This window comes from Orycteropus afer, unplaced genomic scaffold (genome assembly GCF_000298275.1).
Source record: "Orycteropus afer afer isolate SDZICR_OR568_19922 unplaced genomic scaffold, OryAfe1.0 scaffold00217, whole genome shotgun sequence".
Taxonomy (NCBI): Eukaryota; Metazoa; Chordata; class Mammalia; order Tubulidentata; family Orycteropodidae; genus Orycteropus; species Orycteropus afer.
The window spans coordinates 1,141,292-1,152,638 of NW_006921804.1; the positions used below are offsets into that span (position 1 = coordinate 1,141,292).

Below are 11,347 nucleotides of genomic sequence, written 5' to 3' on the forward strand. Positions count from 1 at the left end.
ACCTCAGAATCTCACATGTCCCTCACTATGGCCCTCTTTATACCTGGACCATCTCTTCAAGATCTGTGCCCCTCACTCAGATAGCTCCAGATGGCAGATGAGCAAGCCTTCTGCCCTAAAAGATGGTTTCCCAGGAGTAGGATGCCAATGTATCTTCAAGGTAGGCTTCCAACCTTGAGAAGTCACCCCCTTGGAAGCCCCAGCCAACTCCCCTTGGGGAGTTATCACCCTTATGCTCTAAGGAGAAGAGGAAAAGCCATAGTCTTTCCTCATGGGCTGGCCACTCTCTATGCCAGTGATGCTACACCCAGCCTCTTCACACCCCACTTATTCTCTCTCACAGAGCCTGAGGAAGGGGTCAGGGGTTCAGAGTATGTCTGACAACTTTCTATAAGATGTGTGTGATACTCAGAGCCTGTTATGATTAAATGGAGAGTTTAGCTTCAATCTTGAGACATGAGTTTGTTTAGAAACTTCTCATCAAACATGATTCCAATACCCCTTACTTTCTAGTCATTTTCCTCTGGAATGAACTCTAAGCCCTTCAAGGTCCATCATACTCTAGGTGTGGAGGACAACAGGAATGTCACTACCTTAATGTGGACATCTTTCATCTATTTATCACTTATACCCTTTCTAGTTTTTTAGATGGTCACCTCTCAGTGTTGGCCTATACCAAGCTTGTGGTCTGCTAAAACCCCCAGATCTTCTTCATTAGACATGCTCTTTGGTTGGTTTTCTAGTCTCCCATTCTTATGCAGTTGATTTTTTTAAAAAATCAAACATGGAATTTTATATTTATCCTGTTCATAATTATCTGGTTCGTTTTTTTCCATTCAGTTAAAATCTAATTCTCAGTTCTTGCATAATCTGTAGATTTCACAAATGTGGCCTCTATGTTTCATTCAAGTCTTTTTAAAAAGTTTTAATAGTTAGGACGAAGGACAGAACCCTGTGGGTAGCCCACAGAGCCTTCCTTAGCTTGCTCATGGACATCTCTGGGGATGACTTTGTGTCCACACACTATATACTACATTCCCCTCCTGGTACCAGGAACACAATAAGAAGTACCACCAAGGCCTCACAAAAATTCTGGTAACCCTCCTTGAGGGAAGAAAGGAGGCCTCCTGGCCCACTTTATGCTCATTGAGTGCCTGATGTCCTGCAGGAGGTTGACTTTTTTTTTTTTTTTTTTTTCTAATTGCTTCAAGTCACTTGTTTTCTATTTAGACTCTTCTAAGCACTGATATCAGCTTCGCTAGGCTATGGCTATGGGAACCAGCCTTTGGAAAATCAACACTACACTCTCCCCCACGAGATTCTGCTCCCCACACTTCCCAAACTTACTGAGAGTGGTTCATGAGGGAGGGATTTCTACAGCTTAATGGCTGTCATTGTGATGGTTCTCAAAAAGGCTTTGTACCAAGACTTCCCTCTACCTGGTCTCATTTGATCCTGTGAACAAACCTAAGGGGATGGATAAGTATTAATTCCCTTTACCAAATTAGGTGGGAGCCCTGGCGATGCAGTGGTTAAATGTTTGGCTGCTAACCAGAAGATCAGCAGTTTGAACCCACCAGCTGCTCCACAGGAGAAAGATGTGGCAGTCTGCTTACTTAAAGATTACGGCCTTGGAAACCATATGGGGGCAGTTCTGCTTTGTTCTACTGGGTCACTAGGAGTCAGAATTAGATTTACGCGAGCAGGAATCCTTGCCCCAAAGATCTCCTCTGTCTCATTGTCCCTGAATCTCCTCCTCTTGCTCCTGCTTCTTCTATATTCTACACACCCTGTGCCTTATCACTAGGCTCAAGCACCTGCTCCTCCATAAAGCCTTCCCAGCTACTCTCAGGAGGAGCTTGAGCCTAGTGATAGCCAGTTATTTGTTTCCTGAACAGTAGAGCTCTCAAAGGGCTGTTTGAGGATTAAGTTAGATAATGTAAGTAAAACATTAGCACAGGATTTGACACATCATAAAGGCTCAACAAACTTGGGCTAGTTGTGAATACAACTTGTGAATACAAGAGCTGCCCCTTCTTTCTACTTGCTCTGAGATTTGATTTGTAAGCCACCAGGGGGCACCTTCTGCTCCCCCAAAATCTCTTAATGTGGGGGACAGGATGAGGTGCTCTTCCCTGGGAACTGCAGGAGGCCTTCCACTAGGTTAAGTGGGTATGTATGTGAGCCTCAGGTAATAGAGAAAGGTGGAAGGATGAATGGAGGTGAATAATGGGAAGGACATTCTTAAACCCATGACATTCTCTGCCTGGTGTGTTTCCTGAAGGAAACTTTGAGGCACTAGGTTGTGTGTGCATGTGTGTGTCTCCCAATATCAGATTTTGTTCTTGTTTTCCAGACAATATCTCCCAGCTTCCCTCTCCAATGCTACCCCCTCAGTATCTCACAAAGGTGAGCATTTGCAATTTACAAAAACAGTGGCCACATCCATCTTTTCCGCAGTCCCATGAGGTTTCTATCATTCCTCCCATTTTATGCACGCAGAAACGGAATCTTATATAAGTGATACCGCCTTTGTGCCCTTTCCTGTACTGAATAACTGAGACATGCGCCCCCCTCCCTCTGCCTAGGCCTGAATCCCCTGGCTGGCCCTCCACAGGGTCCGTCCCATTCATCAAATGCTTTTATGACAGGTTATAACCTCTCTTCACGGCCTCTGCCATCAGAATGCCTCCCCCATCCGATCGGATTCTCCAAGCCACGGCTCCTCCTTTGGGCCCACTCCTCAGCACTCCAGCAACACTAGGACAGAGGCTGGCGCCATTTCTCTGAACTCTAAGGGGTTAAGGTCTGGGTCCCGCCCCTTTTCCCGCCCGACTGGCGGGAGTATGAATAGCCTCGCCCGGCCCGGGACTCACTGTTGCCCGGCTGCTACCAGCGCCCCGCCCGGCTTTGTGTTTGGCACGTTCGCTCACTCTACCCTTTGGCCCTAAGAACTCTGAGAACTGGTCCCGTTTCCCGGTGCCCTGAATCTCTCCACCCTCCGTGGCTCAGACGAGCAGGATGGAGGGCTGCCTGGGGGAGGAGTCTTTTCAGATGTGGGAGCTCAACCGGCGCCTAGAGAACTATCTGTCCCGGGTCAAGGCGCTGGAGGAGCATAATGAATTGCTGAGCGCAGAGCTCAGGGGTCTTCGGGCACAGTCTGCGGACGCCTCCTGGCGGGCCCGCGCGGATGATGAGCTGGCGGCACTGCGGGCCCTCGTGGATCAGCGCTGGCGGGAGAAGCACGCGGCCGAAATGGCGCGCGACAACCTGGCGGAAGAGCTGGAAGGTGTTGCAGGACGGTGTCAGCAGCAGCGTCTAGCCAGGGAGCGGGCGACAGAGGAGGCAGCCCGCAGTCGGCGAGCGGTCGAGGCTGAGAAATGCTCCCGGATCTGGTTGAGCACCCAGGCCACTGATCTTGAGCGCGAGCTGGAGGCCCTGCGCGCGGCGCACGAGGAGGAGCGCGCTAGCTTAAACGCGGAGGCCGCCTGCCTCCCCCGCGGCCCCGCACCGCCCCGTGGGCCCCCAGCGCCTGCCCCCGAGGTGGAGGAGCTGGCGCAGAGGCTGGGCGAGGCGTGGCGTGGGGCAGTGCGCGGCTACCAGGAGCGCGTGGCACACATGGAGACGTCGCTGGGTCAGGCCCGGGAGCGGCTGGGCCGTGCGGTACAGGGCGCCCGTGAGGGCCGCCTGGAGCTGCAGCAGCTGCAGGCGGAGCGTGGGGGCCTCCAGGAGCGCAGGGCTGCGCTAGAGCAGAGGCTGGAGGGCCGCTGGAAGGAGCGGCTTCAGGCCACTGAGAAGTTCCAGGTGAGGAAGTTCTGGGCCTTGGCGAGGCCAGGCTCCCTGAAGTCCTTATGGGGATCAGAGAACTTCAGGGGAAGGGAGCAGGAGTGAGGAGGAAGTGTCTGTTTATTCTGGGACCACGTCTTAGGAACCCATCCGTGGTGTGGCAGGCCTAGGCTTTTGCAGCCCTTTGGAGACTGGGGTGGGAATGATAGGGTTTCCTGAGGCTTGACTCCGTTGCAGCCACCCTCTTATCCACTACACAGCACTTTAGTGGCACCTTCCTGCTGTGATAGCCTGATGGGCCTCTTCCCCACATCTGCTATTACTCGGAAGATACCTAGAACTTTCCTTCTCAGCTATCTGTCTGCTAGTCTGACTATTCAGAATCTCTAAGTTCCTAACAGTCCTCCTCCCTCTGACAGGAGGGGGTGAGGGGCTCTGGATGATGGCTACCATCCCCTCTCTCATGTCACAGTTTCTAAGCTCCCTGGATTGCATTCCAGAGGCCTGGGACAGCTGCTCCCCCTCACGCTGCACAGCTGTGACCAGCAGCTGAGAAAACAGCCTCCTGCCTGGGCCAGACAGAGGTCTCCCCATGGCCACCTCCCCACCCCTCCTCTCAGAGAGAAAGATTCCAGAACATGTGGGAAGTAGACTAGGTGGGAGTGTGATGAGGAGCAAGAGACAGTGATGGGACTGAGGCTGTTTGGCTTCCAGTCCTGCAAGCTCCAGGCCTCTTGATTAATCTTTTTTCCTTCTGCTTCCACTTTTCCCCCTCTCCTTCTCTCTGTAACCCATCCCTCTCCTCCCTCGCATGCCTCCCCCTTCCTGTGGGAGCTGAATTCTGAGCAGCATGTGCTACCATTTAATCAGCCTCCTCACAGGAGGAACCACAGACCGTGGGAGAGGGCTGAGAGTGGCCACTGTGCTCATCTCAGAGGCTCCAGAGGGGGTTTTCTGGGCAGGAACTGGGGTAGGGATTACAAGAGACCTGCTTCTATAGAGAAGTCAGTTAGTTTAGCAGGAAGGACCCTTCCCCCTTCACTGATTGCCTTTGGATTGCTCTCCAGCTGGCGGTGGAAGCCCTGGAACAGGAGAAACAGGGCCTGCAGAACCAGATCGCCCAGGTCCTGGAAGGTCGGCAGCAGCTGGCACACCTCAAGATGTCCCTCAGCCTGGAGGTGGCCACATACAGGTGCAGGTTGACCCCAGCCCACCCAGTCATACAGAAATGCACATATATGCTAGACACTCAGCTGACAAGGACCCAGAGCCAGGGGTGGCAGTGGCTCTGCCACCACCAGGTTCTGTGACCCAAGGCCAATCACTTCCACAATAGGACATGCCCCACCTGAGCCCTCCTGCTTTCTCCATGGGTTATAGACTAGAGAGATGTCCTGTGCCTAAGAAATCACCCAAGGAGACATGATATTGCTGAGTGGAACTGCCTCAGGAGAGAGGACTGGACACATGTAGTCCATCTAAATCCAGACCTTCCCTGAAGGGCTGAAAGGCTTGCATCTCTGTGTGTGCTCACACTGAGGGTATGGAGGCTTTGGGAGGAATTGGAGGTGTGGGGTTGTCGAATTGACTTGCCACCTGTCCTGGGCCTAGGTCTCCTTATCTGGAGGAGGCGAGCTGGACTGGGTGACTTTCAAGGCCCCTTCCTGCCTGAAGGCCATGGCGCCTGACCCCTTTCAAGCCCTACTTGGTCCTGCCCAGCCCTTCCATTGCCCACATTCCCTGTTGTTCAGTGGAGGAGCTGTTGCTTTTCACTGGCTCTGTGGCCTTAGGCAAAACCACAGTCTGTACTGGGAAACTGGCCAGATTGGCTGTGGGGAGAATCCAGTCATGGAGCTCAGGGAAGGGGCTCTGCATCTCAGGAAGGGCTGTATATATCAGGTCCACAGGGAGGAGGCCAGGGCTGGATAAGCTATTAGGATGGGGCCCCCAGAATCCGTTGGCAAAAAAGGCAGGGGCCCTGAGGACAGGTTCAGGAGATGAGGAGAGACAGGATCCAGAGAAGGGGAACTCAGGATCTGGGGAAAAAAAGGAAGAAGAGAATGGCTCCACCACCACAGAGGACAGAGCTCAGAGGGAATGATGTTGCATTGGGAAGGACAGAGGTAAGAACATAGGATGGACTAAGGAGACTCAGGAAGCTCTGGTAGCGTAATGCCTAAGGAACTTGACTGCTAACCAGAAAGCTGGCGGTTCAAACCCACCAGCCACTCCTCAGAAGGAAGGTTGGGCAATCTACTTCTGTAGTGATACTGCCTCGGAAACCCAAGGAGGGTTCGCTATGAGCCTATCTGACTCGATGGCAGATAGCAACAACAAAAGCAGACTCAGAACAAGAGCAGAGAGAAGATGTTCAGCACAACTTGTTGAATTGATTGTTCCCTCCCCAGTCTGCCCACGGGGTACTGAGGCAGGGGCCTGGACCCAAAGACCTCCATTGCCCTGGGGGGCCTGGGATCTGGGAAACTTTGAGATCCCAAGATGAGGACCTTGATCCCCAATCAAACCGCTGAGGGGAAGGGTCTGGGCAGGCCCCAAGGAATTTAACCGCTGATTTTTGAGGCATGAAAAGGATTTGGACAGAGAGGACTGAATTCATTTGCTTTTGTTTGTGACCAGCTCTGGGAGCCCCGGGGAAGGAGGGGGGAGCCCATCCCATGGGAACAGCCTGCGAATTCCCACTTCCCCTAGGAAGCCCCCCTCCTCAGACCCTCCAGATGGCTGCCTGGACAATGGCAGCATCAATTAGCATGAGAATCGGTCCCCCATACTGAGGATGAGGTCATTGGCCTGGATGGGGAGGAGGAGACAAGTCTAAGTGTGCGTATGCGCATGTGCACATGCCACTGTGGGAATCTACTTCTGTGACTATGAGCCCAACTCTGTGTCCCAAATATTTGTGTGACCAAGTGTGATGTCTGTGGATATATAACTGATTTCATGTACACAGCCAAGCTTACCCCTGTATGTGGCTTTTGTGTGATAGTTGTGAAGTGAAGAAGCCTGCAATGTCAGGGTCAATGAAGCTCAGCTTTGAGTTTTCCAGGCACTTTTGCCTGTGGGCAGAGGGCTGACCCGGGTTTTCCTCCTTCTCTTCAGGACCCTCCTGGAGGCTGAGAATACCCGACTGCAGACACCTGGCGGCATTTCCAAGGTTTCCCTCAGCTTCCAGGGTAAGAGGAGGGGTTAGGTTCCCCCTCAGACTCTACCCCTCCTTGCTCATCATACTCCAGACCTATTCCTTTCTTGAGAGGCACTAGTCCCAGTCTTGATGCTTTGATTCCAACCAAAGTGAGCATTCTGTCCGTGGGGATCTGGGGCAGGGGCCATGGACGTTCTTGCCAGAAGTGGGTGGCTGCATTGTGGCTCTGTCCCTGACAGTACAGACTGATCCTGTTTCTTCCCCCTCTGCCTTTCCAGACCCAAAGCCAGAGCTGCATTTCCCTGGGACCCCAGAAGGCCGGCGTCTGGAACCTTTGCTCCCCATTCTAAGCCCAACCCCCCTCACCTCACCCTTACCTGATGCCCTTAGGATAGCTATGCCAGCCTTTCTGAAGAGCCAGGAATTCCTCCAGGCTGGTACCCCCACGTTGGCCAGTACCCCCATTCCACCCACACCCCAGACTCCCTGCCCTGCTACAGAGATCAGAGCCCAGGAAGCCCCTCTCTCCCTGGTCCAGTCACAGAGTGGGAAACAACAGGCTCCAGAGTCCCTGCAGGCTGAAGCTAAGGTGGCCATCTCTGCGAGCATCCTTCCAGGACCAGAGGAACCTGGGGGCAAGCAGCAGGATGCCAGGCCAGGCCAGTCCCCTGAGGATCATGTCTCTTTGGCCCCACCCCTCAACCCTGATCACCCTAGTTTAGAGGCCAAAGATGGAGAGCCCAGTGGGTCTGGAGTGTCCAGCTTACCCCAGGAGGAAGGTGAAGGGCAAATATGGGGACTGACAGAGGAAAAAGCAACCATAGAGGTGAAAGTAGGGAGCAGCTTACCACAGGAAACGTGGCCAGAGGAGGGAGATCTGGACAGGGAGGAAATCCAGGAGCCCCATAGGCTTTTGGAAAAAGAAACTCTGAAGTCTCTAGAAGAGGAGGTTCAAGAGCCACTAATGTCTGAGAGCCATGAGACACACAGATCTGTAGAGAAGGAGAATCAAGACTCTCTGAGGTCTTTAGAAGAAGAGAACTTAGAGACACAAATAACTCTAGAAACAAAGAATCAAGAGCTATTGAAATCTTTAGAAGAAAAAGATCTGGAGGTAGTCAGATCTCTAGAAAAGGAAACTCTAGAACTACTTACACCTATAGAAAAAGAAGACCCACAGAGATTGCCATCTCTTGAAAAGGAGGATCAAGAACTCCTGAGGTCTCTTGATGATAACCTAGAGACATTTTTGTTTCCAGGAAAGGAAAATCAAGAATTAAAGAGGTCTCTGGAAGAGGAGAACTTAGAGTCCTTGAAAGCTCTAGAAAAGGAGAATCAAGAACCACTGAGATCTCAAGAAGCAGAGAACCAAGAGACATTGAGACCTCTAGAGAAAGAGAATCAAGAACCACTGAGATCTCTAGAAGTGGATGACCAGGAGATATTGAGACCTCTAGAGAAAGAGAATAAAGAGTCACTAAAGCCTTTAGGAGATGAGAATCAGGAGATCTTAGAAAACATGGATCAGGAGCCACTAGGGTCTCAAGAAGAAGAAAGGCAAGAAACATTGAGATCTCTTGAAAAAGAAACTCAAGAGCCCTTGAGGTCTCTAGGGGAAGAGGACCAGAAGGCATCAAAGCCTCTTGAAAAAGAGAATCAAGAAGAGCTAGTGAGATCTCTAAAAGAAGAGAATGTAAAGACAGTGAAATCTTTAGAAACAGAGAATCTAGAATCACTGAAGTCTGCAGAAGAGGTCTTGGGAATATTGAAGCCTCCAGAAATTCAAGAGCCACTCTGGTCTCTAGAAGAAAAGAATCAGGAGACAATGAAGCCTCTAGAAAAGGATATTCAAGAACCACTGCCATCTGTGGAAGAGATCCAGGAGACATTGAGACCCTTAGAAAAGGAGAGTCAAGGACCACTGAGATCGCTGGGAGAGTGGAACCTAGAAAATTTGGAATCTTCAAAAGAGGTGGACAAGGAAAGTCAAAGGTATCAGGAAGAGGAGGGGAACCTGGAGAAGGGAGAAAATAAAGATTCACTAAGATCTCTGGAAGATGAGGGACAGGAGCTGCCACTATCTGTAAAGCAGCAGAGTTGGGAAGATGTGGTGGAGGGGGACCAAGAACTAAGCCGGGACCCCCCACCTGAGAGGACTGAAGTGGAAAATGAGGATGAAGCAGAGCTGGGCCTGAGGGAGCAGGATGGCTGTGATGGGAAAGAGGAGGCCGTAGAGCAGGTAGAGCTACAGCTGGATGCTGCAGGGGAGGCGGGGAACACAGCTGAAGGGCACCCAGGGAGCCCCGAGCCTGAAGAGCAGAAGGTCCCAGTTGAGGGAGCCAAGGGGGAAGGAGGTACTGAGGACCTCCAGGACCCTGAAGGGCAACTAGATCAGGGGAGGACCCCAGGCCTCGGAGCTCCCCAGGGGATGCCAGAGGTCATAAAGCCAATGTTAGGAGATGAGGAGATGGCTCCAGAGGATGCACCAGTCTCCACACAGGTCCCCTTGGGGTCAGAGACAGCCATGGGAGAGTCTGCTGTGGGAGCTGAGGAGGGACTGGAGCAGGAGGCAGTAAGGCTGGAGGACCCAGGCAACCTGGCCAAAGAAGAAGTGATAGAGCTGCCCCTAGAGGAGGAAGGTTTGGAGGCAAAGAAAGTCCAGGGCTTAGAAGAGCCCAGGAGGGACCTAAAGGAGACAGATTCTCTGGAGTCAGAACTCATCAAACTGCCCCGGGAGAGCAGAGACCCCCGGAAGCCTGAGGAATCTGAGGGCTGGGAGGAACCTGAGTCTGAGGCAGCCTGGGGGACAGAGGAGGGGTTCCCTGCTGAGACTCTGTGTCTTGATGGAACCAATGCCCTTCAGCCCAAGCCAGAGGAGGCTGTGGAAGATGCAAAACCAGTGCCGGAGGCCCCCAGCTCAGGGCCTACTGAGCCCTGTGTGCCTACCTCACTCCCTGAAGATACCCCTGGGGCCCAACCCCAGACTGAGGGGAACCAGGAAGCTAACTTAGGGCTGGAAAATAGGGCTGAGGCCCCAGGAAAGCTACAAGGTGAGCAGGAGTTGGGTTCTGGGGCAATCTCTGAAGGCCTCCAGGAAGAGAGCGGAGAAGAGAGTGAGGCCGATGAGCTAGGGGAGACCCTTCCCGACTCCACTCCCCTGGTCCTCTTCCCCGGGTCTCCAGCCTCCTCCAAGTGGGGGCCAGCTAGAGAGGAGAGGCCCTCCCCTCAGGAGGAGGCCAGGCAGGAAAGCTGGGAACCCACCATCCTGGCCTCTGAGGACCTTGGGGCCCATCTCTCTGAAGAAGAGGAGGGAGAGGAGGAGGAGGGGCACAGCCATGGTTCTGACCTGTCTGAGGAATTTGAGGACCTAGGGACAGAGGCTTCTCTTTTTCCTGGGGTCCCTGGGGAGGTGGCAGAACCCCTGAGACAGGTGCCCGAGCTGCTACTGGAGCCTGCAGCCTGGGATCGGGATGAGGAGTCTGATGGGTTTGCGGATGAGGAAGAGAGTGGGGAAGAAGGGGAGGAGGAGGAGGAAGAGAGGAAGGGGCCAGGGGCTGGGCGGTGGGGACCAGGGTCCTCTGTGGGAAGCCTACAGACCCCGAGTGGCCCACAGAGAGGGGATCTCGTGGAATCTGAGACTGGGGGGGCCAGTGTTCCCTGGGATGATGGCTTAAGGGGCTCAGCGGCTGATGCTCCCATGATTGCCCAGGAGACTGAGTCCCAGGACAGCGCTGAACCTTCCAGCTCAGAGGAGGCATCTGACTTGGTTTCCTTAGAGAAGGAGGACAAAGTCTCTGGCCCCCTGGAAACGCCCAGTGGGGTGGAGGACACGGGCCACAAGGGCACAGAGGAAACCCTTGGTGTCAACGGCCAAGGTCCCAGCTGGGAGGAGGAATCAGAGCATATGAATGGGGGGCTAGTGAACAGGCTGGAACAGTCTGAGGAAGGAGGGCCAGGGAAGCCAGCAGACCCCGAAGGGAATCAAGGAAGCCCCTTAGAGGTGGAAGAGGGGAATGCCCTGAAGGCCCCTTGGGCAGGGGTTCCTCTTCACCTGGGCCAGGGCCAGTTTCTGAAGTTCACTCAGAGGGAAGGAGATGGAGATTCCTGGTCCTCAGGGGAAGACTAGAGTAGACCTCCTCCTGCACTGAGGGCCTGGGGGAGGGTTGTCCCCAAGCCCCCTCCCTGCTTAGGGCAGTACCCTTAACTTAGGGTTTCTATCTGAGAGGCTTGGCTGCTGGCCAAGGTGAAATGAGGTGTAGAAAAGGGGCCTTCCCAAGCTCTGGGAATAAAAACCTGCCCCTTGAACCGTGCAAAGTGAGACATCCTGCCTGTACTGTCCCTTGAGGTTTAAGCCAGTTGAGGCCCTATAGCACTAGGCCCCCTTTTCTATATACTCCTTTC

At 53.2% G+C, this 11,347-nt stretch overlaps 1 protein-coding gene across 1 annotated transcript; it reads left to right on the forward strand.

The window, feature by feature from the left end:
- Nucleotides 1-3,021: 3,021 nt before the first annotated feature.
- Nucleotides 3,022-11,072, forward strand: NES (nestin). The gene is made up of 4 exons (XM_007948426.1): nucleotides 3,022-3,804; nucleotides 4,854-4,978; nucleotides 6,904-6,977; nucleotides 7,225-11,072. The coding sequence occupies exons 1-4, from the start codon at nucleotides 3,022-3,024 to the stop codon at nucleotides 11,070-11,072; spliced, it is 4,830 nt and encodes a 1,609-aa protein (XP_007946617.1).
- Nucleotides 11,073-11,347: the final 275 nt, after the last annotated feature.

Excerpts from the sequence above, each read along its gene's own strand:
- NES (XM_007948426.1), top strand. The coding sequence starts at position 3,022 with ATGGAGGGCTGCCTGGGGGAGGAGTCTTTTCAGATGTGGGAGCTCAAC. Across the intron at positions 4,979-6,903 it reads CTGGAGGTGGCCACATACAG|GACCCTCCTGGAGGCTGAGA; the intron begins GTGCAGGTTGAC and ends CCTTCTCTTCAG. Across the intron at positions 6,978-7,224 it reads GGTTTCCCTCAGCTTCCAGG|ACCCAAAGCCAGAGCTGCAT; the intron begins GTAAGAGGAGGG and ends CTGCCTTTCCAG.